Below are 27,880 nucleotides of genomic sequence, written 5' to 3' on the forward strand. Positions count from 1 at the left end.
AGATCAATGGAATATAGATATTTCTTATAGCCTATAGGTAAATAATTACTGACTTCAAAGTCATGAAGTAGGTACAATGACCGGCGTACGGTTAACTTGGTGGTTGGTAGGTACCCTCTCATATCCACGGACCAAAGTGTATTATATTGATATTTTATAGTTTGATACACCTTGCAGTTGCCATATCTAAAATAAAAAATAATCTATTTTAATCCATTCTCCGTATTCGTATATTATGATATAGAATTCAATGTGCTCGTTTATATGTTTTTAATATACTCTTATGTGATTAACTGTTATATTTATGTCTTGTCCCCGCTAAAAATATCCACACCCTCTTCTCTAAACTTCAATATTTTTGGATGTAAAATATCTTTGTTGCATATTTGACAAAATATTCGGGATCCTCACATAAAATCTAAAAAGAATATCCTCGATTATAGATTTCATCTGTCTGATTCTCAAATCGAAATTAGCCTCTCATACGTCATATAGGTACTAACTACTAAAATTATAATTTACGAACCCCTACTAAGACATATTTGTTTTTTGCAAATCACATTTGGGAATGTGCCAAGATATTCCAAATTCGTACTCTATACAAGTTTCCAATCTATCACTCTCCGTATTATCTCTTTTGCGTTATCGCATGTGTCAAACAAGACACTTAAAAATTAAAACGACTTTAAAATAATGTCAGTTAACCAGCATAACACTAATAAATTTCAATCTAAATTAAAGACTCATTTAAATTCTTTAATCGTTGAACTTGTTTCAAATTCATTTGCCGGACTCTCCCCCCTTCCTCGTCGACTCGACCGAAAATAATGTCGACTATCGAAACTTAATAAATACTTAATTAACCGTCAACTAATCATTAATAATTAATAAACAAAAAAAAAAAAATCATGAAAAAAATAAATTAAAATTGGGTTCTATCACTGAATGACCTCTTTCCTCACATATCTACAACATTGTTATATTCTTTCTTGTTATGTGTGTGTATCTAATTTGTTTATTATCATTTGAACTTTGAAGCAAAGATTGTAAATATTCTTTTAATATAAAAAAAATATATTTATAGTAATTACATGTATTATAATTTCTATCTTTGTTGGTACGTAACAAAAATAATATTTCGTGAAACTTCTAACTTGTTCGGTGCTTCTAAAGATCAGCTGACTAGCGTTATCAGTTAAGCCTCTACTGTGGTAAGCCCCGTCTCAATTACAAGTGATTCATGGTATACATAAATAAGTTCAATTCAGCTTTAGCCTTTACTCTTTAGCTACTTTTGTTGTCTTATTTCATTATTACAAATTATTTTCTTTTTAGTTATCCGATATAAACCTCGTCTGGAGTCTGGACTCTGAAAGTATCTGGTAGACGTACCATCGACCATCATTAATCACCACTGACCACGAAAGTTTCGTATTACAGGAGTGTCCTGTAACAGGGTACTGATAAATGACATTTCATATAATAATTAATAACAGAGTTGTTATAAATTGTATGCAAACCGTGTAGTTGACAATTGAAATGTTTGTTGAAATACCTCTCATACAATAAAGCTTACTACTGACTTTCAACTTAAAATTATGTCGTATATTTAAAAACAATAATCATACATATAAACCATAATTTCTAGTTAACTGTGAGTATTTCCCAAAATTCGATACTATTTAAAATAATGTATATAGTAATTTCGGTAGTTGTGCTTATTTTTAATTTAATTTAATTATCATTCATGTAGTACACATACCATCATGGTGGACGAACAAAAAGAACTCCAAGATCAAGAGATTATTGTAAATGAAGTCGATGGATTGCCGAGTCTACTCGATGACAAAAAGGATTTATACAAAGCTGTAACTTCTGAACAATCATCATTAGATGATTTAAATGATGAAGATTTGCCTACATCATTAATTGTGACTAATGTTGATCCTGCAATTTTTAAGGATGATGATCTTAAGGTTGTATCTTATTATCTTAATAAGTTTAATTTATTTTTTATATTATCTTTAAACTAATTTTACAGAAAGAAATGGAAATGTTATTCAGCCGGTTTGGGGAGATAATTTCTGTTCAATATTTCCGTAGTTTCAAGCGTTTAAGGGTTAATTATGGCACTTCAGTATCTGCTGCTAATGCCAGAATTCAGATGCATCAAATAAGGTTTTATGACACAATAATCAATTGTTACTTCGCACAGGTAAATTTTACCAAAATTTTTACATCTTAAATAAAATATAACTTGGATAACATTGCGATTTATTTAAGCCTGTTACACCGATTGATGCGGCAGACCAACACTTACAATTACCAGCTCCAGTAAAACAGTTTTTAATATCACCTCCAGCCTCACCACCAGAAGGTTGGGTACCTAGAGCTGAAGGCGAGCCTCTTATAAATTATGATTTACTAGCTGCTATAGCGAGCCTCACACCTGGTAATTACATAATACTATTTTGCTTCATATATATTTTTAAATGTATGATTTAAAAAAATTTCATAATTTATACTTAGCAATTAATTACTAATACAACATGTAATTTTAGAAATTAGAAAATATTATTTATTTATATTTTATATAAATAATTATATATTATAAACATTAAATACGAAGAAAACAATTATCATGATAAGTAATTGTTTTAAAACTAAATATGTATAAAAAAAATTATTTTAAATATTAATTGTATATGTATGTATTATAATATAGACTATTAATAATTATGCTTATAAATGTTTGTTGATTTCAGGTCAACCTCATGAAATCCATGCTGCAACCGATACTTTACCAGGCATTGTTTTACATGTGGCAGAAGGACATGAAAATACTAAGACATCAGTTTCTACTATTCCTCATACAAGGCTACCAGAAAAATAAAATGGTGTTTTTTAATCTATGTTATTTTCTTATTAGATAGGTATCTATATATGTTTAATGATATTTTATGTATTTTATTTGATATTTTAAATACTTATTATAATTAATGTAAAACTATTTTATTATTTTATAATTATTTTTGTAGTGTAATTGTTTTATTAGAGCACATTATTTAACATATTTTTCTTAAAATGGTTGTATGTTTAACAAAATTTTTAATCATATTAGATTTATTTCCTTTAAGACTGTCTATAAAATTACTTATAACATACTTTTTAAGTTTTTAATACATTCATAGTGTATAAAATTTAAGTAATAATAAAAAAATGTAAAAATGTAAGTGTTTCTTATTTATAAGAATCTTTTTTTTTTTTTATTATTGCTATTAATAGGATGTTTGACTCAATATAGTATTACCATCATGTGATAAAATAATATTTTTCCTAATACAGTGAAAATTCTATTAATGGACCTCTCTCAACAGTGAACACTTGAATTCCCCAGCAAAAATAAAAGTACATAGTAGGAGTTTAACCTCTTAATAATGGACACTCCAAATAGTGGACGTAGACATTAAAAACTAGTACCAAAATTAAAAATTACCTCTCATATTTGTACACATCAAAAATGTTAAAATAAATAAAAATACTAGATTCATCTTTAATACACTTCGTTCATATTTTATTTTATCTTAAAGATTTTTTTAATCGAAAATAAATGGTTTGGTTAAGTGTTTAGTCATCAGTTGTGTGTTGCACATAGTGTAAATACGTTAAGATTCTTAAAAACATTTTTATATCCAGTTTTTATTACATACATATTATTATTATATATAATAAATAATTAATCAATATTTCAATATATACAAATTGCAATGTATGTATATGTTTATGTATAACCAATTCTCTATAGAATCTTCCTATAGTGGACATTTAGTAATTTCTTGTAAATGTCTGGTATGTAGAGATTTTCTCAATATTGGACATTTTTTAATTCCCCATGGCTGTCCACTATACAGAGGTTACACTGTGTTTTAAATGAATTATTGATATTAACAAAATGAAAATAGAATTTTATAATGTTAATATTTTTTTTTTCTGTAAAAAATAAAAAAATACCAAAACATTAATTATAATAATTAAATAACTTGATCATTTTTAAATTTATTAGGATCAATTATTTAGTATTTACAATATACAAAATGACACTTTTAACACATCTTGTATATACAATAATACATAAATATTTACATCCAAAATCTTTGGTAAAAGAAAAATAAATAAATAAACTATGAAAACAAACATTAACTAGTATGTAAATGTTACTCAATAGCTTAATGTAGTAACATAGATATCGTGATACTTTTAGGTTGAGAATTATGCAATGTAAACAAACATATTAATATCATCTTCGTCTCGTTTCATATATTTATGTTCAATTAACCATTCAACTTGTTCTTTGATCATTTTTTTACTTGGTAAAAACATATTCTTTAATATATCGACCAATTCTGTTTGAAGATTCCAATTTGATATTTGTTTTCGCATTTTTAATATTTTTATAATTGCTTCCTAAAAAAAAAAAAAGAAAATTATAAGACTACTGTATTGTTCAGTATAAGAATCAATGTAATAGAATTAGTTTTATTTGTAAAATAAATGCTCACTTGGACTCTTAAAATTCGTAATTGAACGATACATTCATTATCTTCTTCTTTACTACGTTCGGTAGATAATTGTAATCTCCCTATTAAATTTATTTTTCCTCTTTTTTGAAGTTTACCATTTTTGCTAAAATAATTATTTGTATTATAAAATTGTAACATTTAAGCAGAAAACCAGATAAATTATTTTATATTAAGTTACTCTTACACTATAGAAAACTGTTCATTAATCCAAAATAACGTGTTCTCGTTGAACTCTTTTGGAGATGGTACTTCAGGCTCTACTAGCACTACTTGTTTTTTTAATTTTGGAAAATTAACTAAAGACTAAAAAATACAGTAATTGCATAATATTAATATCAGTGCTTAAAATCAGTTATAAATATTGTTCTCATTTTATAATAAATTAATAGTAACTAAAAATAAAATCTTATAAATATTTGTCACAGTACCTAAACTAAAACCTAGAATTTGAAAAACTTATTTATACAACTGAAACTAAAAGATTAATACTGAATTTAGTTAATATTTTACAGCCATTATAAATTTTTTCGAAATTGGTCATTGGAGCGAGGTTGTATAATAATAATAATAAATTTAATATTTACACATAAATTATTATATTTACATTTTTTTTATGAAAAATAAGCATATTTTCTTACAAAAAAATTGATTTAAATTGATTAATAGTAATTGTAGGATTAAGGAGACTTCATTATATAAAACCTTTAAAATACACTCTTATTTAAATTCTAAAAAATTGCTTTAACACTCAATAAAAAAAATTATTCTAATACATTCATTAAATTAAATTTAACCCAAGATATATCAAGAAAAAAAATATGCAAAATTTACATACTAATTTGTATCCAAGTTGAAAGCTGATACAGGCACACTTATAATTTTGTAATTTTATAAATACTTAATTTTGAATACATCAGTATTGGAATGTTAAAATTTCCTTGAAAATCTTTAGATTTATTATTATGGAGTAGAAATGGTCAAAAAACATTAATAAAAAAAATTCAAGTTCCCAATGGCTAAGATGAGTAAAATTTTCAATGCAATTAATGGTTAACTAGAATATAATTACCAATTTACAAAACACAAACCAGAAACTGTTTTTAAATCCACTTACAATTTACTTATTTTGATACATAAAAAAACAGTTCAAATTAAAAATTAATAATTGTTTCATATTAAACTCAAACTATAAGTTTAAAAATTTTCATTTAAGCATTCATATACTAACCCATAATGTCCGTCGTAATTCGGGATCAGGCAACTCTGTTGCTAATCTAAGGTTTTCATAAGATATTTTATCTTTTGGTCTTTGATTCCATGCAAATAATACTGCCATTTGGAATGTTGTTACATCAATGTCAAATCGACCAATTTCATTTAAAAACGTTATCTATATAATATAAATTTTATTTAAAAGTGAATAATATGTACATTGTTTATATTTATATTTTACACAAAAAAATTACTTACTGTGCCATTAGACATATGATGATACCATTGTAATTTTCGACCACTATGTTTTTTTCGATAAAAGTCTTCTACTTCTGGTATATAGTCTTCTAACTCCATAGGTAATGATACTGTAACACGTTCACTACCTCGTGACCAAGCTCCAGCATTTAATATTTTAATATTGATAGAATCTACAAATCACCAATTTTATTGTAATCATCATTTAAGTTTGTTCCCACGATTCATGTTTTTTATACTCATTTTACAAATAAAATTTAAAATATACATTTAAAACATTATAAACTACAATTAAAAATAAAAAAATTCCTCTTTCTCATATAAATGATTTTAGTAGCGTTTTACATATTAAATAATTATTTTTATTGAAATACACTTATAAATTTAGAAAAAAATATTTAAGTATATACCAGTATGAAGTTGGCTCATAGACTTCTATAAAAAAAGTTCTTAACAGTGTCAATATTTTGCAAGTAGTTAGCAAGAACTTGCAAGTCAATAACAAAGGAGTGAAAAAGGGTGATATTACATAGTATTTTCATGAAGTTGGCGTTGTTTTAGCACAATTTGTGTTGCAATAGCTATCTCTATGACCTTAGCTGGTTGGGAGGATCAGGTCCTTCGGGTTGTGAGTTTGGCGACGGGCAAACGACTCATCCCAATAAAAACTATTGTTAAGAAACCACTATCAAAAAATCCTCAAATGGTTGTATTACCTTGAAATTTTTTTGGAAATGGAAAACGGAATCGTAAGGAGATTAAGATCGCGACTTGGAACACGCTGAGCTTATATGGCACTGGAGCTTGTCAGAATCTAACTGATGTACTGAAAGAGTACAATGTAACAATTGCAGCACTACAAGAGGTGAGATGGACTGGTACAGAACAAGTTAAAATAAACGATTACACAATATACTCTAAAGGATTAGATGACACACACCATTTTGTTACGAGTTTTGCTTTGCATAAAGACTACGAGTTTTGTGTAAAAGAATTTAACCCAGTGTCTGAACGCATATGTACAATAAGGCTGGACACAAAACCATTTAATATATTTATAATTAACAAATTAATGTATGAATGTAAAGAAGAGATTTTAAAGAAGGAATTTTACGAGGAAGTCACGGAAGTCTATGATAGCGCACTAAAAATACGGTGAGGATTGTCATAAGTGATTTCTAATATCTAAAATAGGGAGAAAAACTTTGTTTAGACCTATAATCGGCCTACACAGCGCACACGAGTAAAGCAATGATAATGGTCAGAGGATAGTAGCTTTTGTAGCCTCAAGAAACATGACCATAAGTAGCACTTTCTTTCCTCATAAGAATATTTACAAATATACATGAAAACCATCCGACGGAAATATCTATAACCAAATTGACCATATACTCATGGACAGAAGATTCAGATTAAGTATTTCGGATGTAAGAAGTTATCGAGGACCATTTTTTTGGTCATTTCAAAATTCAGACTTGGATTAAAGAATGCTCGAATAACTAAAAACAGAATAATTAAAATCAATATAGAAAAACTTAAAAAGAGGGAAATCAAAAATATATGGAAGATTTCACAGAAGAGCTAAGGTTAAAACAAAGAGACATGCTTGACTTAAATGATAAATGGATTACAATAAAGAATTTTACAGATGAGGTAGTAAAAAAATCATTGGGATAATATAGAAAGCAGCCAAAGAAATGGTGTAATAGTGAATAACAGAATGCAGTTCTAAAGAGAATGAATATCGACAGAACTTTTTGAGAAATCAGTCGGTAGAGGCCAAAGAACTATTTGAGGAAGAACGCAAGAGATGCAAACAGGTAATCCAGATAGAAAAATAATACTTAAACGAGATTCTACGTAACACGGAACAAGATCACACACAAAGAAGAGTTCGAAATTTTTTTGCTGCAATTAAAAAGTACCAGAAGTTTAACACAACATTAAAAGCCACAAAAGATAAAACACCAGGATATTGTTGGACTTGCAGATAAAAGCATCTATATGATAAGAATATCTTGAAGAATTACTAAATGGAGAAATATTAGTAACACCAGTATCAGCCACTTAGACAAAACTAAAAGAGCTATAAACCGACTTAAAAACTGGAAAGCCCCCCGGGGTCAGACAGGATACCAGCTGAATTTATAAAGTATAACGGCATAGAACTGCATAAAATGATTTATGAATTGAACAAACGCATATGGAACGAAAAAAACTACCTGAAGAATGGAGCAAAGCTATAGTCATCCCATTATATAAGGAGATAAGATAAGCTGCAATAATTATAGAGGAATATCGTTATTGAACATGGCATATAAAGTATTCTCCAAAGAATTATTAGGATGACTAAAATCCTCGCAACTATTGAACAACTTATTAAAAAGTAAGAGTACAGACAAAACATATGGCAAGTGTTTGTGGATTTTAAGAAAGCCTACGATAGCATCCATCGCGATAGTCTATATAATGTTTGAGTTTGGTTTTCTAAAAAACTCATATCACTGACAAAAGTGTGTATAAATAGAACCAAATACCAAGTTAGAGTGGACTGTACAGTCTAGGAAGAATCCGAAGTAATGACTGGGCTCAAACAAGGTGATTCACTACCACCAATATTGTTCAACATAGCATTAGAGAAAGTGATACGTAGTGTACAAAGTAATAAACTAGGAATTAATATTGGAAAAACTACGCTTGATGTGTTGGGATTTGCAGACGATTTGAACTTAGTGGGAGAAAATAAGGAAATGATAGTGCGGAACACGAAAACACTCATACATGAAGTTAAAAAGATTAGCCTTGAAATAAATGATGAGAAAACAAAAATAATGGAAACGTTGGCAGGTGGAAGTGAAGAAGACCTCATGGTAGACAAAAATGTGTTCGAAAAAGCCCAGAGCTTAAAGTATTTAGAAGTAACAATAACTGGTAACGACAGGAATGCTGAAATAACCAGTCGCTTACTTAAAGCGAAAAGGATTTGTTTTGCACTAATCAAATATTTTAAGTCAAACTCTCTAGTGGAATAAAGTATGTCTATACATGAGTATAAAACAACATAAATGTGAAGTATGGCCGATAATAGTGCAAATTGAACAAAAGCTAAGAAGCTTCGAGAATAAATTACTAAGAACAATATGTCGGCCAGTATTCGATACCGCAATAAATAGATGGCATAGAAGAAAAAGTGTGGAAATAAGGGAAATAACCAAGTAACTAATATAACAAGTAACACGAAGGGTCAGCGAATTCAGTGATTTGGTCATATAATGAGAACAGATTATGAGATGAGACAAATGAAGTTAGGTCGTCAATTGAATACAAACATACAGAAGAACCAGAGGCAGATCCAAGAAACGATGGATGAATAGAGTCTGTCAAGATCTAGAGAGACTAGACTAGAAGTAACAGATTAAGAAGAAAGAATCCAGGGTTGTAGTTATTGGAGATCGGTGACAGTGGTAGCCAAAAATCTAACAGAGTTGTGAGGCTACATGATGATGGTGAAATTATTTCCAAGAAACTCAATTATCATTTCAGGAGGGACAACTTTTGACTTTGTCCTATCAACTGACTTTATAAAAATGCTAACAATTTTATAATCTTTTAAAAAATAATTATAACCACACGTTTGATGATAGCTCTAAATTATAGGTGAAGGGAATCTACTACCAAAAAACGTAAATTTAACAATACCAATAGAGGTTTACAGAACTTGTGTTCTAGAACAATAATTTTCAACCTTTTGACGTTCGAGTTATTACATTAGATTAGCAAGTATATGCATTTTTGTTCACGTACCACTTTTGAACATTTTGTGTACACGCACCATAATTTGAAAATTGCTGTTCTAGAGTGATGGTATATCTCAGTAAAAGAATTTTTATTTATATTGGCCATTGCATAAATACATTATCTTTCATTATTCTTATTAATCAATTTTATGAAAAAATTAAATCAATCTTATTTCTAACACCTAGAAAAGGTTAAGGGATCAGATAGTAAGGGTTGAACTGAATTTAAATTAATTAACAGTGTAGTATCTGAGCATAAGTGTGAATTAAATTATAAACTGTCTTTGTACTCTATGTAACAAACTGGATAATTTTGTTACTTGAGAGTTATTTATATTCACATTACATGTTGTACTATATTTTGTTTATTCTAAAAATATTATCTTTTATTCAATACAAATTAATTACCTGCAATACTTCCTTTAAGATTTCTATAGGTTTCTTTAAACTGTTGATTTAAATCTTCACTAACTTTTATATCTTGGAACATTCTAGCTAGTTTATTTACATAATCAGCAGGCATACCAACTTCCCTTAACCTGTACAAAAATATAAGCATAAAATATAGTTTAAATATAAAGATCCGAAGTATTATTTAATAAATTGTACCATTCAACCATATTTTCTTCTTTTTCAGAATCGGCAGAAGTGTCTAATATTAATCTACGAGTTAAATGTGCTTTGTGAAACCTCATAAAAACATCTTTATTTTGAACATATTTTAATACAAGTAGCTAAAAATAATAAGAATATTATTAATGAGCAGTGAATAAAACCAAAAGTAGTTTATATTTCATACATACCACATCTTTCAATTTACTTTCAATCTCATCAGCAGTTAACCTTTTACTTAAAGGAGTTTTTCTTAATAACATATCACAATAGTTGGCTAATAATTCTGGACATTTTGATTCAGGCTGACACTTAACAGCAGAATTCTAGAAAATTAGTTAAGCATTAATAAACAACCACTTATTTAACAACTGCTTGTAAAATAATCCATTATTATTTAAACTAAAAATTAAAGAACTCTTTATTAAATTTTATATCAAAACTTTACTTTCAATCAAAGCTGACAACCAAACCATGTTTGGTATTTCATTATAACTATAGTCTATTCGGAATGAGATCGTACCTCGGCGGCCAATTTCTGCGCATGGGCGTGGCTTTGTTCCACAGCGCTAGCCTTACGAGCTTTCGTGGTGGGAAAATTTTGTGGTGGCATCTGACCGTCGCCGAGGTACGATCTCATTCCGAATAGACTATAGTGTTGTTATAATATATTTCTAAAAGTTATCGAATTATTTTCAGTTTTATTAATATTTTGATAGTATTAAATATTGTTAATATTATCAAAAACAAACAAATGCACATTCAAAATCTTGCATGTTTACTAATGCTGGTTATAACACGTATAACTTTATTTTTAACTTCACATTTTAAATTTTATAATTCAATTATGTGTAAAATAATATTTAGAATAAAATCACAGAAATGTCAAACATTTAATAAAATTTAAAAAAATTATTATTTTAATTCATGGAATAAAAATTTCCAAATCCATGAAAAAAAGTCACTTAAAAAGCAAACTACAATTCCATCTAAAGTGATTGGGCTGAAGTATTTAGTGGTATTTAACACTAATCATTATAAATAAGAAGTACAATTCCAACTAGCAAAAACAAAACAAATAAAATATTTATTTGATATTTTTAAATTTACTACTTAATTTAAATATATAAAAATTTAAAAGTAATCGTTAACTTTTTTTAAAGTTATAACTTCAAAGATTTTAAATTTTTAATCACACTTATAAATATTATTCTTATAAACATTCATAGTTAAAACTAGTATTGGCAATCCTCTAAGATGGTTTCAATTCTTAGATTAAAAATTACTGTTGTATAATATTAAATACTAACTTGTTTTGTAGGTAGTTCTAATCGAAACACAGTAGTATCATTAACTACTTGTTTGTATGCTTTATCTCTAGCAGTTAAAAACCTTGGATCGTCATTAAATGCTTCTTGTACTAAATTACTAAATTTATGAAACAATAAAAGAAGTTGTTCCACATACTTTTCTGAATCCTATAACCCAATGAATTAAAATATTTAGTATGCAATAATGTTCATATGATTATAGCTATTGACTTTTCTAATGAAAACACTATTTTAACCTGAGTTATAATGTCTGCTGATGCCATCATGTCTGCTAAACCCGCACTTACAATATAATCTTCTAAATCTTTTAACATTTTTAAAATTCCATCAGGTACTCGGTCCATTAGTTTGAATAAAAGTGTTAATTCTAAAATAAAAATAAAAAATGAAATAAAATAAGAGCAAATTGAGATTATTTGTTTTTAACTTACTTTCAGTATCGTTGCTTTTAATCATATCTGTACATTCAGCTAAAATAGTATGGCGAAAATTAGAAACCAAAACCATAACACAACAATCTGTCAACTAAAAATAAATATTATTTTAAATCATAAATCAACAATAATATTGACTTAAATTTTAATAAAATTATACTTTACCATTTGGACAGAACCACTATTGGTTTCTAAATATTTTTGAGCACGAACTTCTTCTTCCCGAAGTTTCAAATCAGCATATCGCATATAATTTTGAACACCATGAATCTCTAAATATTCAGGGGCTTTTGCTTTATAAAATGCTTCAGTTGTTTCAATATATGCTCGCTCAAAATAATCTCTATATATTTGAAGTTTATCATCATAATTTGAGCATAAATTAACTAAAACAGTAATTTTATTTTTAAAAATGTATGTTATTAAGAATAATTGATACAGAAAATGAATTAAAACAAAATTGTATGCATACCCACCATATGATTCTCTTACACCTATAACTAATTGAGAGTCGAATGCCTCTCCATTTCGCTCTAAGTAAACAAGTTTCATAGCTGAATCTTGAAGTCTCTGTTTTATATCATTAAAAATACTTTGATTCCAGCTGTCCAACATCAACTAAATAAAAACAAATATTAAATATGATAAAATTAATATTATATAATAAATTTTTTTAAATAGTTATATTATTTTTAACAATTTATTATTATTATTATGTAGTAATTAAAAAATATCGAATAGCAGACTTAAACACAAAAAATACTTTAAGAGAGTTTAAACCTTAAGGTTATGCATTTTCTACATATATAATAAGAAATTTACATAATTTCAACTGTATGATTATTTATTTTTTTATTAAAAACTTCAATGTTTTAAAATATTAATTTTTAGGAAATATAAAGATTTATTTTTAAAACACAAAATCTAATTTTTAAAGTAGTGCTGCAAACCATTTAATAATTTCTTCAATATCAATGTCATCATTTTTATAAATATTTGTAAAACCAATCCCATCAACTGGTAAGACTAACTAGTCTTATCTAATAAAATTTCTTAAATAAGTTTTTAGTCTTTATAATATTGGTAACAATCACTTTGCGGTAACAATTGTTACAGACAAAGTAGTTATGAGTATTTTAGATAATCATCGCCAGATACATTTTTAAACTGTCTTTATTAAATTTTTATCTTTTATTCATATTAATTATTTTTAATTAAAATTGTAAGTATTTTTTAAATTTATTAATAATAATAAGACAAGTTGATATTGATTTTTCTTGTAATATGCATAGGGGTAAGATTAAAAATAAATTTATTTATCTTTCTTATAGACAAAACCCACTTTTATTCAATATAAATAGACTTCATCATTTTCCATAAATTTGGGGGGAAATAATTTTCCCTTGTGTGCCTGTTGTGTAACATGTTAAATCTACACATAAGAAAATAAACAAAATGTTTACTCTTATTATACTATATGAAATAAGTATATATTTTACCTTTCGGACAACAGAATCTTTATCAGCATTGCATTTTTTTATACCGATTGCTAGTTTACCAGTAAGAGAATTTTCCAATTGTCTAAAAGGAGTTGGAAGATAGTTACACTGAGTGAAAAACTTTCTCCACTCACTGATATAAGCTTTAAGTAGAGCTTGGTCTTCTTGATGGGCCATAACTCTCTAAATAATATGCAAATACAAAATAAAATTAATAACAAAAATTAAATTAGGTAGTATTAAAATGTTCAAAATAAAAGTTATTATAATTTTTTAAATGTGTTTAATTTTAATCAAACAAAAAAGGAAATCAAATTATAATTTAATATCTGGATTGTTTTAAAATATTTTACTTGTTGAGCTTTTTTTATAAATTCCATTATGTCAGTTTTTAGAAATTGTTTCATTTTTAGTGGTCCTTGTTCATCCCAAAGACATACAAGATGAACTGCATAAAATAAATCTTGCCATTCATTTTGAGTCACTGGTTCTTGTTGTAAAAGTTTGATTACAATGGGTCTCATTTCTGGCCATTTTTCTTCAAACCGCACTATAGTTTTATCAATCTAAAATAATAGAAATTTAATTTTAAAATTATTAAAATACTTTAAGTTTAATATTATATTAAAGTTATACAAGATTTGTTAAGAAACCAAGCATGAAAAGCATTAACAGGTATACTGTCACATTAAAATTATCAGACTTATTACTGTCGCAATCTATGATTTAATAACCCTACAGTATACTTTTTCAATTACACCATGTAGGGTATTCAAACCTTACAGTTTAAATTCATTTCTATGCCTATAGAATTCTAATAACTGTTACAAATGTAATTTTAGGTGGAAAAATACTTTGGCATGGCTACCTTGAAAATATTAACACAGGAACTTATGAAAAATGATCATGGCGATTTCATCAAAGTTATTGTTAGGTCAATTCGCCCTACATGAGAGTTAATCTATTAATTATTTTTTTTTTGTACATTAAAAATAAGTTATTAAAACAGATAAATAAAATTTCAATCCAAACTAAAATTAGGCAAACTTTAATCATCAAATACATTTTTATTAACACATATTTTTTTCAATGAGTAGTAAAATCAATCGTGGCATATTAAATTTAATAAAAAATATAATCATAGCTTACCTTCATTTGAGACATGTTTTGGATAGAAAAATAAACCGAAATCACTTATTTTTATATTATTCTTGTGTCAAACAACATACACGACGATCTACCAATTTTATAATAATAATAGTTTTAGTTAATATGACAATAATTAAACAAAAACCAAGTTCGTGAGTTCAAAAGAATTGTTGTTGACCGCGTAAATGCATTTTGGTCACTGAATTTTATCAAACAAAACTTACTTAGACAACATACAGAATGTAACTGGGTAAAGGGTCTGCGAGCGAGACGTGCTACTTCGATAAGTTCGGTACTCGGTAGCATATATTATTATTTATTTTATTAGGTAGTAGCCAGTAGGTAATAGGTATACGCGAAAGTTGAAATTATGATTTCGGGCGACACTGCCTACGCTAGCGCTTCGCCGCATCAGTTTCCAAACACACCAACGAATAGCAGGAAAAATGTATCACTATTTATGACGTCATTATGCCGTTTATCATTGTTATCAATTTACAATCACCATTTCGGTTTTAGAAGATAGATATCATGAAGATTAGAGAATAGAGATAGATATCTTCTAATCTTCTAAAACCGCGATTGCCGCTTTAAATGATAAAATATCAAATTAGGAACTATTGACAGTTGACACACAAACTTAAAATTTTAACGGTTTTAACTCTTTACATAATAGTATAATACATACACACAATATCATAAAATTATTAAAATTTAATTGTGTATATAAAAGTATGAATATTAATAGTATACATAAAAACCTCAACTCAAAAAAATAATTATTTTTGTATGAATATATTCTAATTTTATGGACATTTTTAACTTTAAAAATATATGAAAAAAATATGTTTTTAATAAATTTTAGTTGTGGACATACACACGTGTCATATTACGCTATCTACGAACAAATTTTTGGTGTTGTATGCTATCTACAATTAATTACGTTATCTACCATAGTTCGTATTGACGGTATCGAGTATCGACGTTTGTATAGGTAATAGGTATAGGATTATACAGTTCTAATTGACATTCAGTATTTCAGAATTTATTTGAGATGTTATTGTAACAAAATATTTACGATGCCTAAAAAAAGGGTTATCAAACATGGCAATCCATTCGTAAAGAAAATCCATTTATTACATATATCGATAGAAGTAGAAAAATAATAGCGGATTAAGTTTAGTGCTGGATGAATCAATTAATAAATATGCAAACAGAAAAATGACTGGTAATCTACCAGTGTTAGAGAATATCACATAGTCTCAGATAGGTATAATTTTTGTCGAGACGTTATTGTCGAACAGCTTAAATATTGAGAAAAAATGCAAGGTAAAGAATAGGTACTTCGTACAGATTGACGAATGCCGAGTCTTTTTTCCAAGGCAAACCAAAGTACAATAGAGGCAGATTATGGTTTGGTGATCATAGACCTGATGATAATGAAAATTCCTATTCAGATTCAAATTTTTGCTCTGAGATTATAGATTTATATAGATGATTCTTTTTGTAGATATCATACGACACGTGTGCCACTAACTACAAAATAATTTGCAAACTCGTGGTTTTGATAATTTTTGTCAAAGGCTAAGCTTCAAACACTTTTAAAAAAATTGAACTTTTTATATTTAAGAAATTTTCTAATGGTGATAGAAACAACATATTATGTGGAATCTTTTTTAACCAAAAACAAAAATTGTATGATACAAAAATCGAATAATGGTACCAACCACCTGCTTATAAATAATAAAAAAGCTAAAATATTTTGAAAATTATTTCATGCCTAGAAAATGCTAAGATTAATATCCCTTAAAAATATTTAATCTGTACGGAATTTTACTTATTTTTAATTGACATTATAAAAACAAAGTCGTTAGCCAAAACCTAGTTAGAAGTCTTGCGTAAAAAGTATATTTTACATACATTTTTTTTGAAAAATACTGTACATTGTTTTTACTATTAATCACTCAAAATCCAAAGTAACGACAAACGAATAAATGTAAGAAACCACTATCAACAATAAATGTAGTCGGTAGAAGCACTTTTATTGAAAAAAGGTGACGAGAAACAAGTATCTATATAAGCTGAAAAGTAAAGTCAAAATGTTTTTAAAATTTGATCATGTACCTATCTATAGAAAATTCTTAGATTAAAATTTGGTGAAAAAAAATTATGTACCAACAATTTTAAATTTTCAAATTATAGCTAAGTAAGAAAATCTATTTTATCAAAAATTAATTAAACATATAAATTTCCATTTTACTCTATATTTTTGTTTTTGTTATTTCCAATTATTTTGATAAGTATTGAATTTTTAATGTTAACCTTCAATCAGAACAATTAAACTAATACTAGATTAATTTTCCAATTAAAAAAAAATTAAAACATTTTTATCATAAAAAATCGTGTATACATGGGTATTATTGGAAGATTGATCCTCTTAAAATCTAAAAATCATGATCAGCATCAACGATCGATTAATAAGTTTGAAAATTGAATATAAACCGATTAAACTGTTAAATTAATAAATGATACATGACTATTGACTATAGATATTATACAAATATCTATATAGTATATACATAAAATAATAATTCCCTTTTTTTTATACCATGGTATAAATATAAATGATAACGGCGAATTTAACGCACTCTGCCACAGATATAAGGTAAATATGTGAATACCGTTTATAAAGTTAAAAAAAATTACGAATTACGATTATAGATATACATTAGATAGATTATGGTTTATTGATAATCGTAGAAGAATATATTATATTATCTTTCTATAATATTTTTGTGGTACGTAAACCAATTTTATTTATACTATTCATAGTATCATAAACATATTATTTATGGTACTATGCCCAGGATGTGCATTTGATAATATATTATCTATAACCCTTGTTTGATCTTGGTTAGTGGTATATTATTGGTCAAGAATTGTCGCCACTCGCCAGTTTATCTTACCTTTTTCTAAAATGTATTGAATTTCAACATACAGGCATACAGCGTATAATAGCAAAATAATCTGCTGCATAGTACATTTAATCTTTTCTGTGTTACTAATTAGATAATATTTACGTTTTACATTTAATACTTGATTATACAGCAAAAGATAACTTTAAATTGTAAATTAAAAAAAAAACTGGCATGAGATAAAATTTATAATAATATCAATTTATAGCAACATTTATTTATATTTAATATAATATACTATATGAAACTAGTCAAATCACTCAAATCCTATTTGTAACATTTTGATGATAACTGAGAATATTGTCGATTGTTCCCGAAATAAAACATCAAATCCCCGAGTTCCTGATCGTCGTACCTAGGCCTACAGCAGTGTAATCCTACTTAAATACGCTACGACACCTTACAATAGATAACAGTAAATTTTTCTCGTAAGTATTCGTTAACATTTTTATATGGTGTTAAATTAGTTAATTTGGTAGTTATTTCCAATATCGACAAAAAAGTCGTAGGAAATCTAAACGCGTAGTTAAAAATATTATAACTGCTAGGCAGCAACAATCAATATGAGAATTTGAAATATTTCACTTGTAAATTATGGCAAGTATTTTTATTTTATTCCTTGTTTATAAATTGCTCCATCACAATTGTAAAAAATGTTAACTTCCTGTCTACATAACAATAATTGTTTACAATCTATATGATTCAATCTCCTATATTTTGATAAGATATAATATTTATTTGAAATGAGTTGTTTACTTTTTTAGATATAAAAATTAAGTTAAGTATTATCTAAATTATGGCAAGGAAACGACGTAGCACAACTGAAATAAATACAGCTGAAAATGCTTCGGTTCCAAAACGTCGTTATACTAGGTTAGTATAAATTGATACTTACATTAATTATAAACTACCTGTAGTATATTTTAAATTTAAGCAATGTGTTTTATTTTTCAGTGCACAAAGAACTCATCTTGAAGAAATGATGGTTTTTAATAGTAAAAAATGTCTTTCATGGTATCATAAATATACAAATGATGCAGGCGAACTAGGTATTTATAAAATAAAAGTACAATTAATTTTTAAATCTTTTAAATTACTTATATATTTAAATTACTTTTAGGTCCTGAAGGTATGGAAAAATTTTGTATGGATATTGGGGTTGATCCAGAAGATTTAGTTATGCTTGTTTTGGCTTGGAAAATGAATGCTAAATCAATGGGATATTTTTCTAGTGCTGAATGGTTAAAGGGTCTTACAGAATTACAGTAAATATTTTAATTTATATAAATTTAAAACGAATATTACTTATGTAATTATTCATTAATAAGATATATTTTAATTGCAGGTGTGATTCAGTTAAAAAACTTCAAAGTAAATTAGAATCTTTGAGGTTGTGTGTGAATGATCCATTAACTTTCAAAAGTATTTATAGATATGCATATGATTTTGCAAGAGTAAGTTTAACTTTAATATCTTATAATAATAATATTTGTTATAGTATTATTTCATCTATTCATACATATGCAAACTATAAAATCTATAAAATTGTTATGATAAAAATTAATTTATTGTTATTTTTTTTTTTTAACTTAAGTCTCCTAATATATAACTTATTTAGACTATTGAAGTTGCACTGTTTTTAATTTAAATAAAACAATAATAGATGATTTATTTTTATTTTTAGGATAAAGATCAACGAAGTATGGACATAGAAACTGCAAAATTAATGTTAAATTTATTACTTGGGAAACAATGGAAACTTTACCCTTTATTTGCTAAATTTATAGATCAATCCAAGTATAGAGTTATCAATAAAGATCAATGGTGCAATATATTAGAATTTTCTCGATCTATCTCTACAGATTTGGCAAATTATGACATAGATGGAGCTTGTAAGTTTTATAAAAATATTTTTACTTAGCAATAAATATAATGTTTTATAAAACAATACAATTTAGTAAAAACCCTATAATAAATCACATATATCTATTATATTATAATATTTATTTGGTTTAAATTTCACAGAATATAAATCTACACTAGGTATTTTTTTTTTAAATAAAAGTTTAACAAAATTATTTTGAATAAACTTTAGACAAATAGACTGTTCATTTCAATTTTTTTTGTCAGAATTACAATAGTGTTTTATATGTTAAATTTTAAAAATGTTTATATTTTTTTATAGGGCCTGTTATGTTAGACGAGTTTGTGGATTGGTTAAAGAATAGTAACAGCTGAAACTAAGAAGTCGATTATTGCTGATCAGGATTAGATACTGGAATAAAATAAGATAATACAATTAAATAAAACTGAATCGATCTCTTGTTTGCTTTTTAAATTTCCATATAAATACATTTTTAATTTCAATTAATATTTCAAAAATACAGTACATAATAAAAATCACTTAATTGCAAGTCTTCTATTAAAAATATTTTTTATATATATATTAATTTGAATTATAATAAAATCATTCACACAAATATTATTGTGTTTATCTATATTTATTCAAATATGTATTATTGTAATAGTTATAAAGCATAACATTAAGTACCATTAATATCTTGTTTTATACAAAAGTACTCATAATAATTAATTATTAAAAATATATATGTATGATAAGAAAGTGAGATAATGAAGATTTTACATTAACATATCTAGTTAAATGTATTATCTAATTCACATTGAAATAATTATTTTTCAGTATGTATATAATAGTTAATACTTGTATCTTTACATAAACTTAAGTATTTTTAATATATGACAGACTTACAAATTAAGTTTAAAATAAGCGGATGACTTTAAAATGTATTTTTATTCAACCATAACACTTATATTAATGAAATAATTGAAAAGTAAAATACTCAAGGTTAAATTATAACCTTGTTTCAAATATTTTAAAAGTATAACAAAAAATACAGTATTAGCATTGATTATAGAATAGTCATTTCTATAATCAATGATATTAGTTATTGGTGTGAAAAATATAAATTTTCATTTATTTAATAATAATAATGTGTATTACACATATTCTAAAATCAATAGTAATGAAAATATCTAGTAAATTCAATACAATATAAATAGTAAGAATATATTTTGATTATAAAATAATAAAATAATTAATGCTTTAATTATTGTTATAAAAATAAAGTGTGCTTATAGTGAATTGATTTAATTCAAGTGATATTCAATTGGTATTTAAACACTGCATAGTTGGTAATTGAGCCTAACAAGAATTGACAAATGTTCAATTCTTAAGAGCTTATATTTTTCAAGTTTTGGGTTAAACATCTTTCTCTTCCGTTTTAATTTATGATCAGTTTAAATTCTTTGAATTTTAATAGGTATCCAAGTTATCATTTTTGTCTCTTATTGATTAAATCATGCGTGTTTTCAAATGAGCAATTCTTTTTTGAATATCATGTAACTGGCAATAGAAAATATATTCAATAGCATTAGTAAATTATTACAAAGATAAATGTTGTAAAATAGATAGAATATAATATATATTATAGAACAGTGTAATTTTCAAACCTTTTGAATTTCCCAATCAATATTTGATATTTTAGAATTATTCTTTTTATCACTGTTTGTATTTTCTGCTTCACTTGATGTTAAACTTATAAGCATTTTGTAAATATCTGACATTTCCAAGTCAAAATCAAACCTTGAAATTTTAAATCAAATAAATAAACGTGAGATATATTTTATCAAAATTTTAATTTACAAATTCTTCCATGATTCTGGACATTTATTTTTTTATAAAAATTGTACAATTGACTTTTGCATTAATAATACTTTTAATGGGTGACCAACTAATTTACTTTTGAGTTCAAAAATAGCTCAAAATGAAATTTAAAATAAACAATAATAATATAATATAATATAAGATACATACGGTTTAACTATAGCAGGTTTTTCAGCATTTTTATACTTAATATTTTCCACACATTCCTAAAAATAATTTATCATTATGAAAAAAATGCAATATTCTAAAAATAATTATAATTTTAGTTTTAAATCGTAAATATTGAGTTGATAACTTTACTTTTTACACCATTTACACAAATATTTTTGCAAAATAAGCTATAATTTATCTATTGTATCGGTTATATAGATGGTTAAATTGTCACATATTTTACCACTACCTATTGTTATATTTTATCCACCATCCATCATAACGTATACCATTCAACTTAACTTTAAATGCTAACAAAGAAAATACTATTACTTCAATATTAAAATTAGTATGAAATTAAATTTATAAAAAACAAATACATTTTTTTAATTAAAATAAACTAACTTAGAATAACTGTTATTAGAATTTATGGTTAAAAAAATCTACTCATCAATTTATATCATAAATTTAACCAGGACTGGACTAAAACCAATAAGTAGGTACAATATTATTAAAGTAATAATTTGTATTAATAAAAATATATACCTACTTAGTACTTATTAAATTAAATAAACCTATTTCTAGTTTTTTAAAAACCTTTTTAATACCATATGCTATAATATAATTGTTTTATAGATCCAAGTGATCATTGAATATGTCATAAAATAAATATTTGCATGATAAATTTCCTAGGGTGCTAAACGGTCCACGTGATTTAACATATAAATTTAATTTAATAATTAAATAATTACTTTTCGATACGTTTGTCTAGATATCATTTTAGAAAATTCTTTATTTACTCCAAATGGTACCTCAAGTCCTTGATCTAAATACAATAAAATAATTAGGTATGTATTAATACTTCTATTACTAATTAAATTAGGTTACAAATATATAAACAACTACGAGGTACTAACAGTTTTTTAACTTGGGCAAATTTTCGAAATATTGCAATTGTTTTGCTTTTTCTCTCCATATTTTCAGCGTTTCTTCATCTCTAAACATTTAAAAACTTAAAAATATTATATTATAATTCATAAACAGAAGTTTTGGTTAAGTATGTTTTGATGTGTGTCTGTTAAGTGTGGAGCTTGATATTTTGTTTGTAGCTGGTGTTTTTTTTTCAATTTTATTTCGCTCTTGTTTAATGATTTTGACATGTATATCCGTTTTTATGTGTTGTGTAACGTTAAATTTTTTATTACTATTATAACTTAACCCTCTCACAATTTACAAAACAGAATACTTACGTTATTCGAAAAACTTAAATACAAAATATCCTAGTCTCGAATAGTGCGATAGATACTATCTTTCGGCAATTTACGTTAAATAACGAAACAGGAAAACAAATTATACACAATCGAATATTAAACGATAGAAAGAACTGAATGACGTTGAATTACGTACAAATATACAACATAATATTTTAAACTAAAATATGTAAATATCAACCGGACCACTTAAAAATATACCTTAATATGAACGAAAACTTGCGTATTTTTCCCATGGATTCAAATAAAGTAAATTAAAATAAATAATAAACTTTTTCTTATTCTCTTCACACCATATAATATAAGCTAGATTTACGAAAATACAAAATTAAAGTTATATTATGCAAATTATCAAAAAATTACACTAAAATCCTAAAATACTTCAAGTATGCAAAAAATATTGCAGTATAAAATTTCATTTTTGGAGTCCCTAGTGCACAAAACAAACTTATAGTTCACTCTGTTTTTTTTTATATATAAACTATAATAATTTTCAAATGCTTTAAAATCCGAGCCCTGTTTATCTGTGTTTGAAGTCGCTAACATTTTAGTAGTAGCACTGATTGTATATACCTATAATTATCTAAGCTTACGGCTATTACTCGTCATTCCCATAACATGTATGCTGGCTACCTGCAAGCCTATAACTAAACCACTAATTGTGAGAAACTGACTTTAAACAAAATATGTAGATATATAATATCACATAAATAATAATTTTTATCTATAATTTAACTTAGAAGTTACTCGTAGATATTGTTTCATAATGTCAGTATTTTTATATTTTCAATCTTCAGATTTGAAAATAAAAAAATTAAATTAAATTATTATTAAGTAGTTATGTAAGTATCGCCAGATTGCCAGAAGGAATATAAAAAAAACCTAGTTTTATAAAATAAATAGCTTTTAAGTTTTTAAATTTTAAATTATATAGGTAGTAGGTATAATATAGTATGTACATATAAAAAAAATCTAATTTATAAGCCATTATTGATACATTATTTTGAAAAATTTCTAAAAAAAATTAGGTACCTACCTAAAATAAAATATAAATAATTAAAAATATTAATATTGGGTTTGGCAAAAAACCTCCCTTATTTAGAGATTGTGCTGTGTGAGTTGTGGTAGTGCTACAACTATGGGGGGGGGGGATATCGATCAATAGCTGTGTATATGCCATTTTTAGTAGGCGTAATGGTGTGGGTCATTGAAAATTGCGCATTTGTTGTAGAGGAGTATATTCGTAATGGTGGTTCTGCGATTTCTACTCGGCGAGCATTTCGCATTCGTTTCCAACTTGACCGACATGACTTTGTCCCAGATAGAAAAAAAATGCTCGTTTGGGTGTCCAACTTCAGAGCAAAGGGTTTTTCACTGAAGAAAAAAATAGTCTGGCCGACCTTTGACCATAATAACACCGGAAAATGTGACACGTGTGAGGGCATCTATCCAGAAATCTCTAAGGCGTTCAGCAGTTAAATATTCAGCTGCCTTGGAACTTTCTGATAGGGGCTTCAAAATCTCTCTCACTTAGTTCTTGTGTAATCATCAGTTAGTATGGGTACATATGAAGATCTCTGTGCAGAATTTTTCTTTCACTCCTATCAGAAAGTTCCAAGGCAGCTGAATGTTTAACTGCTAAACGCCTTGGAGATTGCTCCTCTATGACAAATGCGCGATCTTCAATGATCCATCCCATAATTAATTTAAAAAAGTATGTAATATATTTTAAGTATGGCTCAAGACATCCAAATATTATAATAGTAAATATTGCCGAAAATGTTGAAAATTGGCACTTGTTTCTAGTAAAGACTAAAAATAATGATTTAAATTTAATCATTACGATATCGTAATATATCGAATAAAATTGTAAATCGATATCGATGTCAAATATATATCATTGATCGTTGTCCATCACTACAACATATATTATTGTCGGTCGATTGACCCTGTCGGTTGATTATCTTGTCGGTATTTCGGTTGTCGGTCGATTATCCTGTCGGTCGAATGGTTGTCGGTCGATTGACCCAGAACCCTTAATTATTCAATTAATAAATTAACGAAACAACTAAACTTACTTGTAGGATTGTAAAATTCGTTCTTGTTTTTCTAATATTACTTTTTGTTTTTCTAAATAAAGTCTTTCTAATTCTTTCATTCTAATATCTCGATCGGTAACTAAACGGTCACTGCTCCTAAATTGCATAATATGTAAATATAACAAAAATTTAATTAAGTAAGTTATTCATTAATTTATTAAATCATATTAGTGCATAGTGCATCAAACTGAAAGTTTTAGCAGTACGTTGTGTATCTTTACATGAATCAATTCACTCAGTTGTTTTAAACCTCATAATATCTGCTTCTCGGCTTTTTAAATTTAGAAAGAAGAGAACTTAGAAGAAAATTACCCTTTCAAAAAACGCCAGCATATCAAAGTAGGGTTAGTAGGAATATCTATTATAGTTAACCAAAATACGTGTATACATTATTGTTGTATCTATCAGTAAATCAAAGTAAATATTTTAATTTCACGCATGGGTCTCAGTTAGTTAAACGACGAGACTACTCATTGCTTAAAATATAAACTTGGCAGTTTAAAACCTTAAATTTACCAACTGGAGATTTACATATTATATTGAATATTAATGTATTATATTATTATACATTACAGTGATTAAAAATGATAAATAAGTGTAAATAATAGTATAAATACCAATTGGTAAGAAATATCATTGGCCAACTATATCTTTCCATCAACTGCATTTTTGACGTATCCATCTAAACAATTTTAATACAATCCACATTAAAATAGGAGAAAGCAATAGATAGATATTTAATTATTTTAAGTTATAATTACAGTTTTTTTGTTTTTTTTGTTTTTTTTAAGTATCTTGTCATCTATTTTTTTTATTGCGTTTACATCGTTTAATTCATCATCATTTTGTTGCATCGATTCTGTAATATTTTGATCACTTTTCCATTTTTCTTGTAAAAAGCGTATTAAGTATTTAGAACCTTTTTTCATCATATCTCTTGTAAAGCAATCAAGTGGATTTCCAGCAACGTTTAATTCTCGAAGTTTTGGTAATGACCCTAATAAGCAATATTTACACCCGATACAATATGTAATATTCTAACAGTATAATGTAATGCATTTATATATATATATATATACTCGTATTATAATAATTAATAAGCGTATTATCTATTTTAATGAAATTGTAATGTAATTCAAATTGGTAATTAGTGATGAAAATAAAACTTACATAGAATGCATCTATATATCTATTTGCAATGCTATATTGTTCTTTTAAGAAATAAAATTATAAATACTAGGTAAAAACTAACAAAAATAACTAAAACTAATTAAATAAACTGTTATATATACACTAAAAAGTACCTATGAAAATTTTTTTTTAAAGAAGTACAAAATTGGTTGGAAAATACATATACTTACGAGTTACGACTGTCTATACTTGTCTACACTTAAATATTTTCCGCAGAAAATCGTCTATAATTAAGTAGTAATGTAGTATACAAAGATAATAACTAAGTATGCTCTCGCCCTTTGATTTAATAAACAAAGTTATTAAAAATCCAATTTTTGTAATTTTAATTGTACAATATCGTAATTACACCATTTTTTATACTGCTTAAAGAGTATTTTATGGATATGTAAACTTGTGTTTTTCAAATAAAATCTCCCCTTTTCTACTGTAAATTATTTAACCGATAATCTTTTTTGAAAATGTTGATGTATTTGAATTAAAATCTAAACCAAGTAATTTTTGAGTTATTAAAATTTTATACACTAAGAATATTATAGTTTTATAATAATGGATTTGGAAAATATGGGGGCTATGGTGATTTGAAAATTATAGAATTCATATCAATTTATCAACTTTAATAGTCTATTAAAATGGTGCAAGTTTAATAAATTTTATACCAAATCCAATACTATATATAATTTATTATTTGACAAAACCATTTTTAAGAACTATCATTATTAATATAAAAATTTTAACTACCGAGAATCTTCTAGTTCAAATTTTTAGTTAAGTACATCAACATTCTTTTAAAAATGATCCACTAAAGTAATAAATAATTAACAGTAAAAAAGATACTTAATTTAAAAAATAGAAGTTCATATCGTCACAGGACACTCCTAAGTAGTACAATTTAAGAAATGATAATATTTTTTTGTGTATATTTAAAAATTCCAAAAATCAGAAATTAATTTATTATTAAAGGAAAAAATGGTGCTGAGCATGATAGATTGTGTAAATAGGTACTTAAAAATTATATAGAAAATTCATAAATATTATTAATAATATCAACTATATAATTATTTACATACCTAGCGTTAAAGGCAATCGCTTTATATCATTTTTGCCCAGAAGCAACACCTGTAAATTTTTATGACCCTGGATTCCGTCTGGCAATCGACGTATTCTGTTGCATCTTAAATCTAACCACATAAGATTTGTACAGCCAGTAAATAATTCGTCGGGTAATGTTCGTATGATGTTATTGTCCAAATATAAATACTATTAGTTATCATATAAATCATAGTATCAATTAATTGAAATACAAACAGTAAGTATACATAACAGATACATTGTTATATTAGATAATATACTCACTCTAACAAAACAACCTATTTCTAGAATAAGAGATTCAGGAATCGAAATTATATTTCTATTTTTTAAAATTACGATTTCCATCGGTTTCATTTATTATTTTATTTATATATATATAATATTATAATCAAAATCGAATTTTAAAGGTACATTATATTAATAAATTGTGATATCAATACATTCATCGTATAGTGTTGTCATGACAACGGTCTGCTTAAACCTAA

The 27,880-nt window shown here is 26.1% G+C and overlaps 4 protein-coding genes across 8 annotated transcripts; 2 read left to right on the plus strand and 2 right to left on the minus strand.

Moving 5' to 3' along the window:
- The first annotated feature begins 1,117 nt into the window (after positions 1-1,117).
- LOC112602617 (protein sarah) lies at positions 1,118-2,953 on the plus strand. Of its 3 annotated transcripts, none has more exons than XM_025350790.1 (6): positions 1,118-1,211; positions 1,336-1,654; positions 1,754-1,976; positions 2,042-2,215; positions 2,284-2,452; positions 2,766-2,953. In XM_025350790.1, exons 3-6 carry the CDS (start codon positions 1,767-1,769, stop codon positions 2,891-2,893), a joined length of 681 nt encoding a protein of 226 aa, XP_025206575.1. In that variant the 5' UTR covers positions 1,118-1,211; positions 1,336-1,654; positions 1,754-1,766; the 3' UTR covers positions 2,894-2,953. The 3 variants fall into 3 exon arrangements, with proteins under 3 accessions (XP_025206575.1, XP_025206574.1, XP_025206576.1); XM_025350789.1 differs by having other exon boundaries at positions 1,148-1,243; XM_025350791.1 differs by lacking the exon at positions 1,118-1,211 and having other exon boundaries at positions 1,250-1,457.
- Positions 2,954-4,118: 1,165 nt separating this feature from the next.
- On the minus strand, positions 4,119-15,260 carry LOC112602634 (cullin-5). Of its 2 annotated transcripts, XM_025350814.1 has the most exons (17): positions 15,097-15,260; positions 14,873-14,960; positions 14,077-14,289; positions 13,724-13,906; positions 12,701-12,842; positions 12,390-12,610; positions 12,222-12,315; positions 12,027-12,157; positions 11,770-11,937; positions 10,651-10,785; positions 10,457-10,581; positions 10,256-10,386; positions 6,051-6,223; positions 5,809-5,970; positions 4,765-4,883; positions 4,560-4,683; positions 4,270-4,464 (listed from the first exon to the last, which is right to left on the minus strand). In XM_025350814.1, exons 2-17 carry the CDS (start codon positions 14,885-14,887, stop codon positions 4,270-4,272), a joined length of 2,331 nt encoding a protein of 776 aa, XP_025206599.1. In that variant the 5' UTR covers positions 14,888-14,960; positions 15,097-15,260. The 2 variants fall into 2 exon arrangements, with proteins under 2 accessions (XP_025206600.1, XP_025206599.1); XM_025350815.1 differs by having other exon boundaries at positions 4,119-4,464; positions 14,873-15,259.
- A 2,753-nt stretch (positions 15,261-18,013) lies between these two features.
- LOC112602622 (DCN1-like protein 4) lies at positions 18,014-20,200 on the plus strand. 2 transcript variants are annotated; one of them, XM_025350796.1, is made up of 7 exons: positions 18,014-18,275; positions 18,612-18,720; positions 18,802-18,896; positions 18,968-19,112; positions 19,193-19,301; positions 19,532-19,739; positions 20,033-20,200. In XM_025350796.1, exons 2-7 carry the CDS (start codon positions 18,644-18,646, stop codon positions 20,083-20,085), a joined length of 687 nt encoding a protein of 228 aa, XP_025206581.1. In that variant the 5' UTR covers positions 18,014-18,275; positions 18,612-18,643; the 3' UTR covers positions 20,086-20,200. The 2 variants fall into 2 exon arrangements, with proteins under 2 accessions (XP_025206581.1, XP_025206582.1); XM_025350797.1 differs by lacking the exon at positions 18,014-18,275 and adding an exon at positions 18,290-18,444.
- Positions 20,201-20,976: 776 nt separating this feature from the next.
- On the minus strand, positions 20,977-27,740 carry LOC112602696 (leucine-rich repeat-containing protein 27-like). The gene is made up of 10 exons (XM_025350909.1): positions 27,660-27,740; positions 27,374-27,563; positions 25,874-26,109; positions 25,730-25,794; positions 25,092-25,208; positions 22,660-22,739; positions 22,495-22,568; positions 21,743-21,798; positions 21,379-21,511; positions 20,977-21,271 (listed from the first exon to the last, which is right to left on the minus strand). Exons 1-10 carry the CDS (start codon positions 27,738-27,740, stop codon positions 21,221-21,223), a joined length of 1,083 nt encoding a protein of 360 aa, XP_025206694.1. The 3' UTR covers positions 20,977-21,220.
- Positions 27,741-27,880: the final 140 nt, after the last annotated feature.

This window comes from Melanaphis sacchari, unplaced genomic scaffold (genome assembly GCF_002803265.2).
Source record: "Melanaphis sacchari strain LSU unplaced genomic scaffold, SCAv2.0 Contig8_pilon_pilon, whole genome shotgun sequence".
In the NCBI taxonomy this organism is placed as follows: domain Eukaryota; kingdom Metazoa; phylum Arthropoda; class Insecta; order Hemiptera; family Aphididae; genus Melanaphis; species Melanaphis sacchari.

What these genes read in the sequence shown, in the direction of transcription:
- LOC112602696 (XM_025350909.1), bottom strand. Translation starts at nt 27,740, where the DNA reads ATGGAAATCGTAATTTTAAAAAATAGAAATATAATTTCGATTCCTGAA. An exon ending in AAATAGGTTGTTTTGTTAGA is followed by an intron (nt 27,564 to 27,659) that starts GTGAGTATATTA and finishes GATAACTAATAG; the next exon opens with TATTTATATTTGGACAATAA. An exon ending in CTAGACAAACGTATCGAAAA is followed by an intron (nt 21,799 to 22,494) that starts GTAATTATTTAA and finishes AATTATTTTTAG; the next exon opens with GAATGTGTGGAAAATATTAA.
- LOC112602617 (XM_025350790.1), top strand. Translation starts at nt 1,767, where the DNA reads ATGGTGGACGAACAAAAAGAACTCCAAGATCAAGAGATTATTGTAAAT. An exon ending in TTAAGGATGATGATCTTAAG is followed by an intron (nt 1,977 to 2,041) that starts GTTGTATCTTAT and finishes CTAATTTTACAG; the next exon opens with AAAGAAATGGAAATGTTATT. An exon ending in TCAATTGTTACTTCGCACAG is followed by an intron (nt 2,216 to 2,283) that starts GTAAATTTTACC and finishes GATTTATTTAAG; the next exon opens with CCTGTTACACCGATTGATGC.
- LOC112602634 (XM_025350815.1), bottom strand. An exon ending in TTATAAAAAAAGCTCAACAA is followed by an intron (nt 13,907 to 14,076) that starts GTAAAATATTTT and finishes CATATTATTTAG; the next exon opens with AGAGTTATGGCCCATCAAGA. An exon ending in TCTTAAAGGAAGTATTGCAG is followed by an intron (nt 6,224 to 10,255) that starts GTAATTAATTTG and finishes GGTGATTTGTAG; the next exon opens with ATTCTATCAATATTAAAATA.
- LOC112602622 (XM_025350796.1), top strand. Translation starts at nt 18,644, where the DNA reads ATGGCAAGGAAACGACGTAGCACAACTGAAATAAATACAGCTGAAAAT. An exon ending in AAGGGTCTTACAGAATTACA is followed by an intron (nt 19,113 to 19,192) that starts GTAAATATTTTA and finishes TTTTAATTGCAG; the next exon opens with GTGTGATTCAGTTAAAAAAC. An exon ending in ATGCATATGATTTTGCAAGA is followed by an intron (nt 19,302 to 19,531) that starts GTAAGTTTAACT and finishes TTTTATTTTTAG; the next exon opens with GATAAAGATCAACGAAGTAT.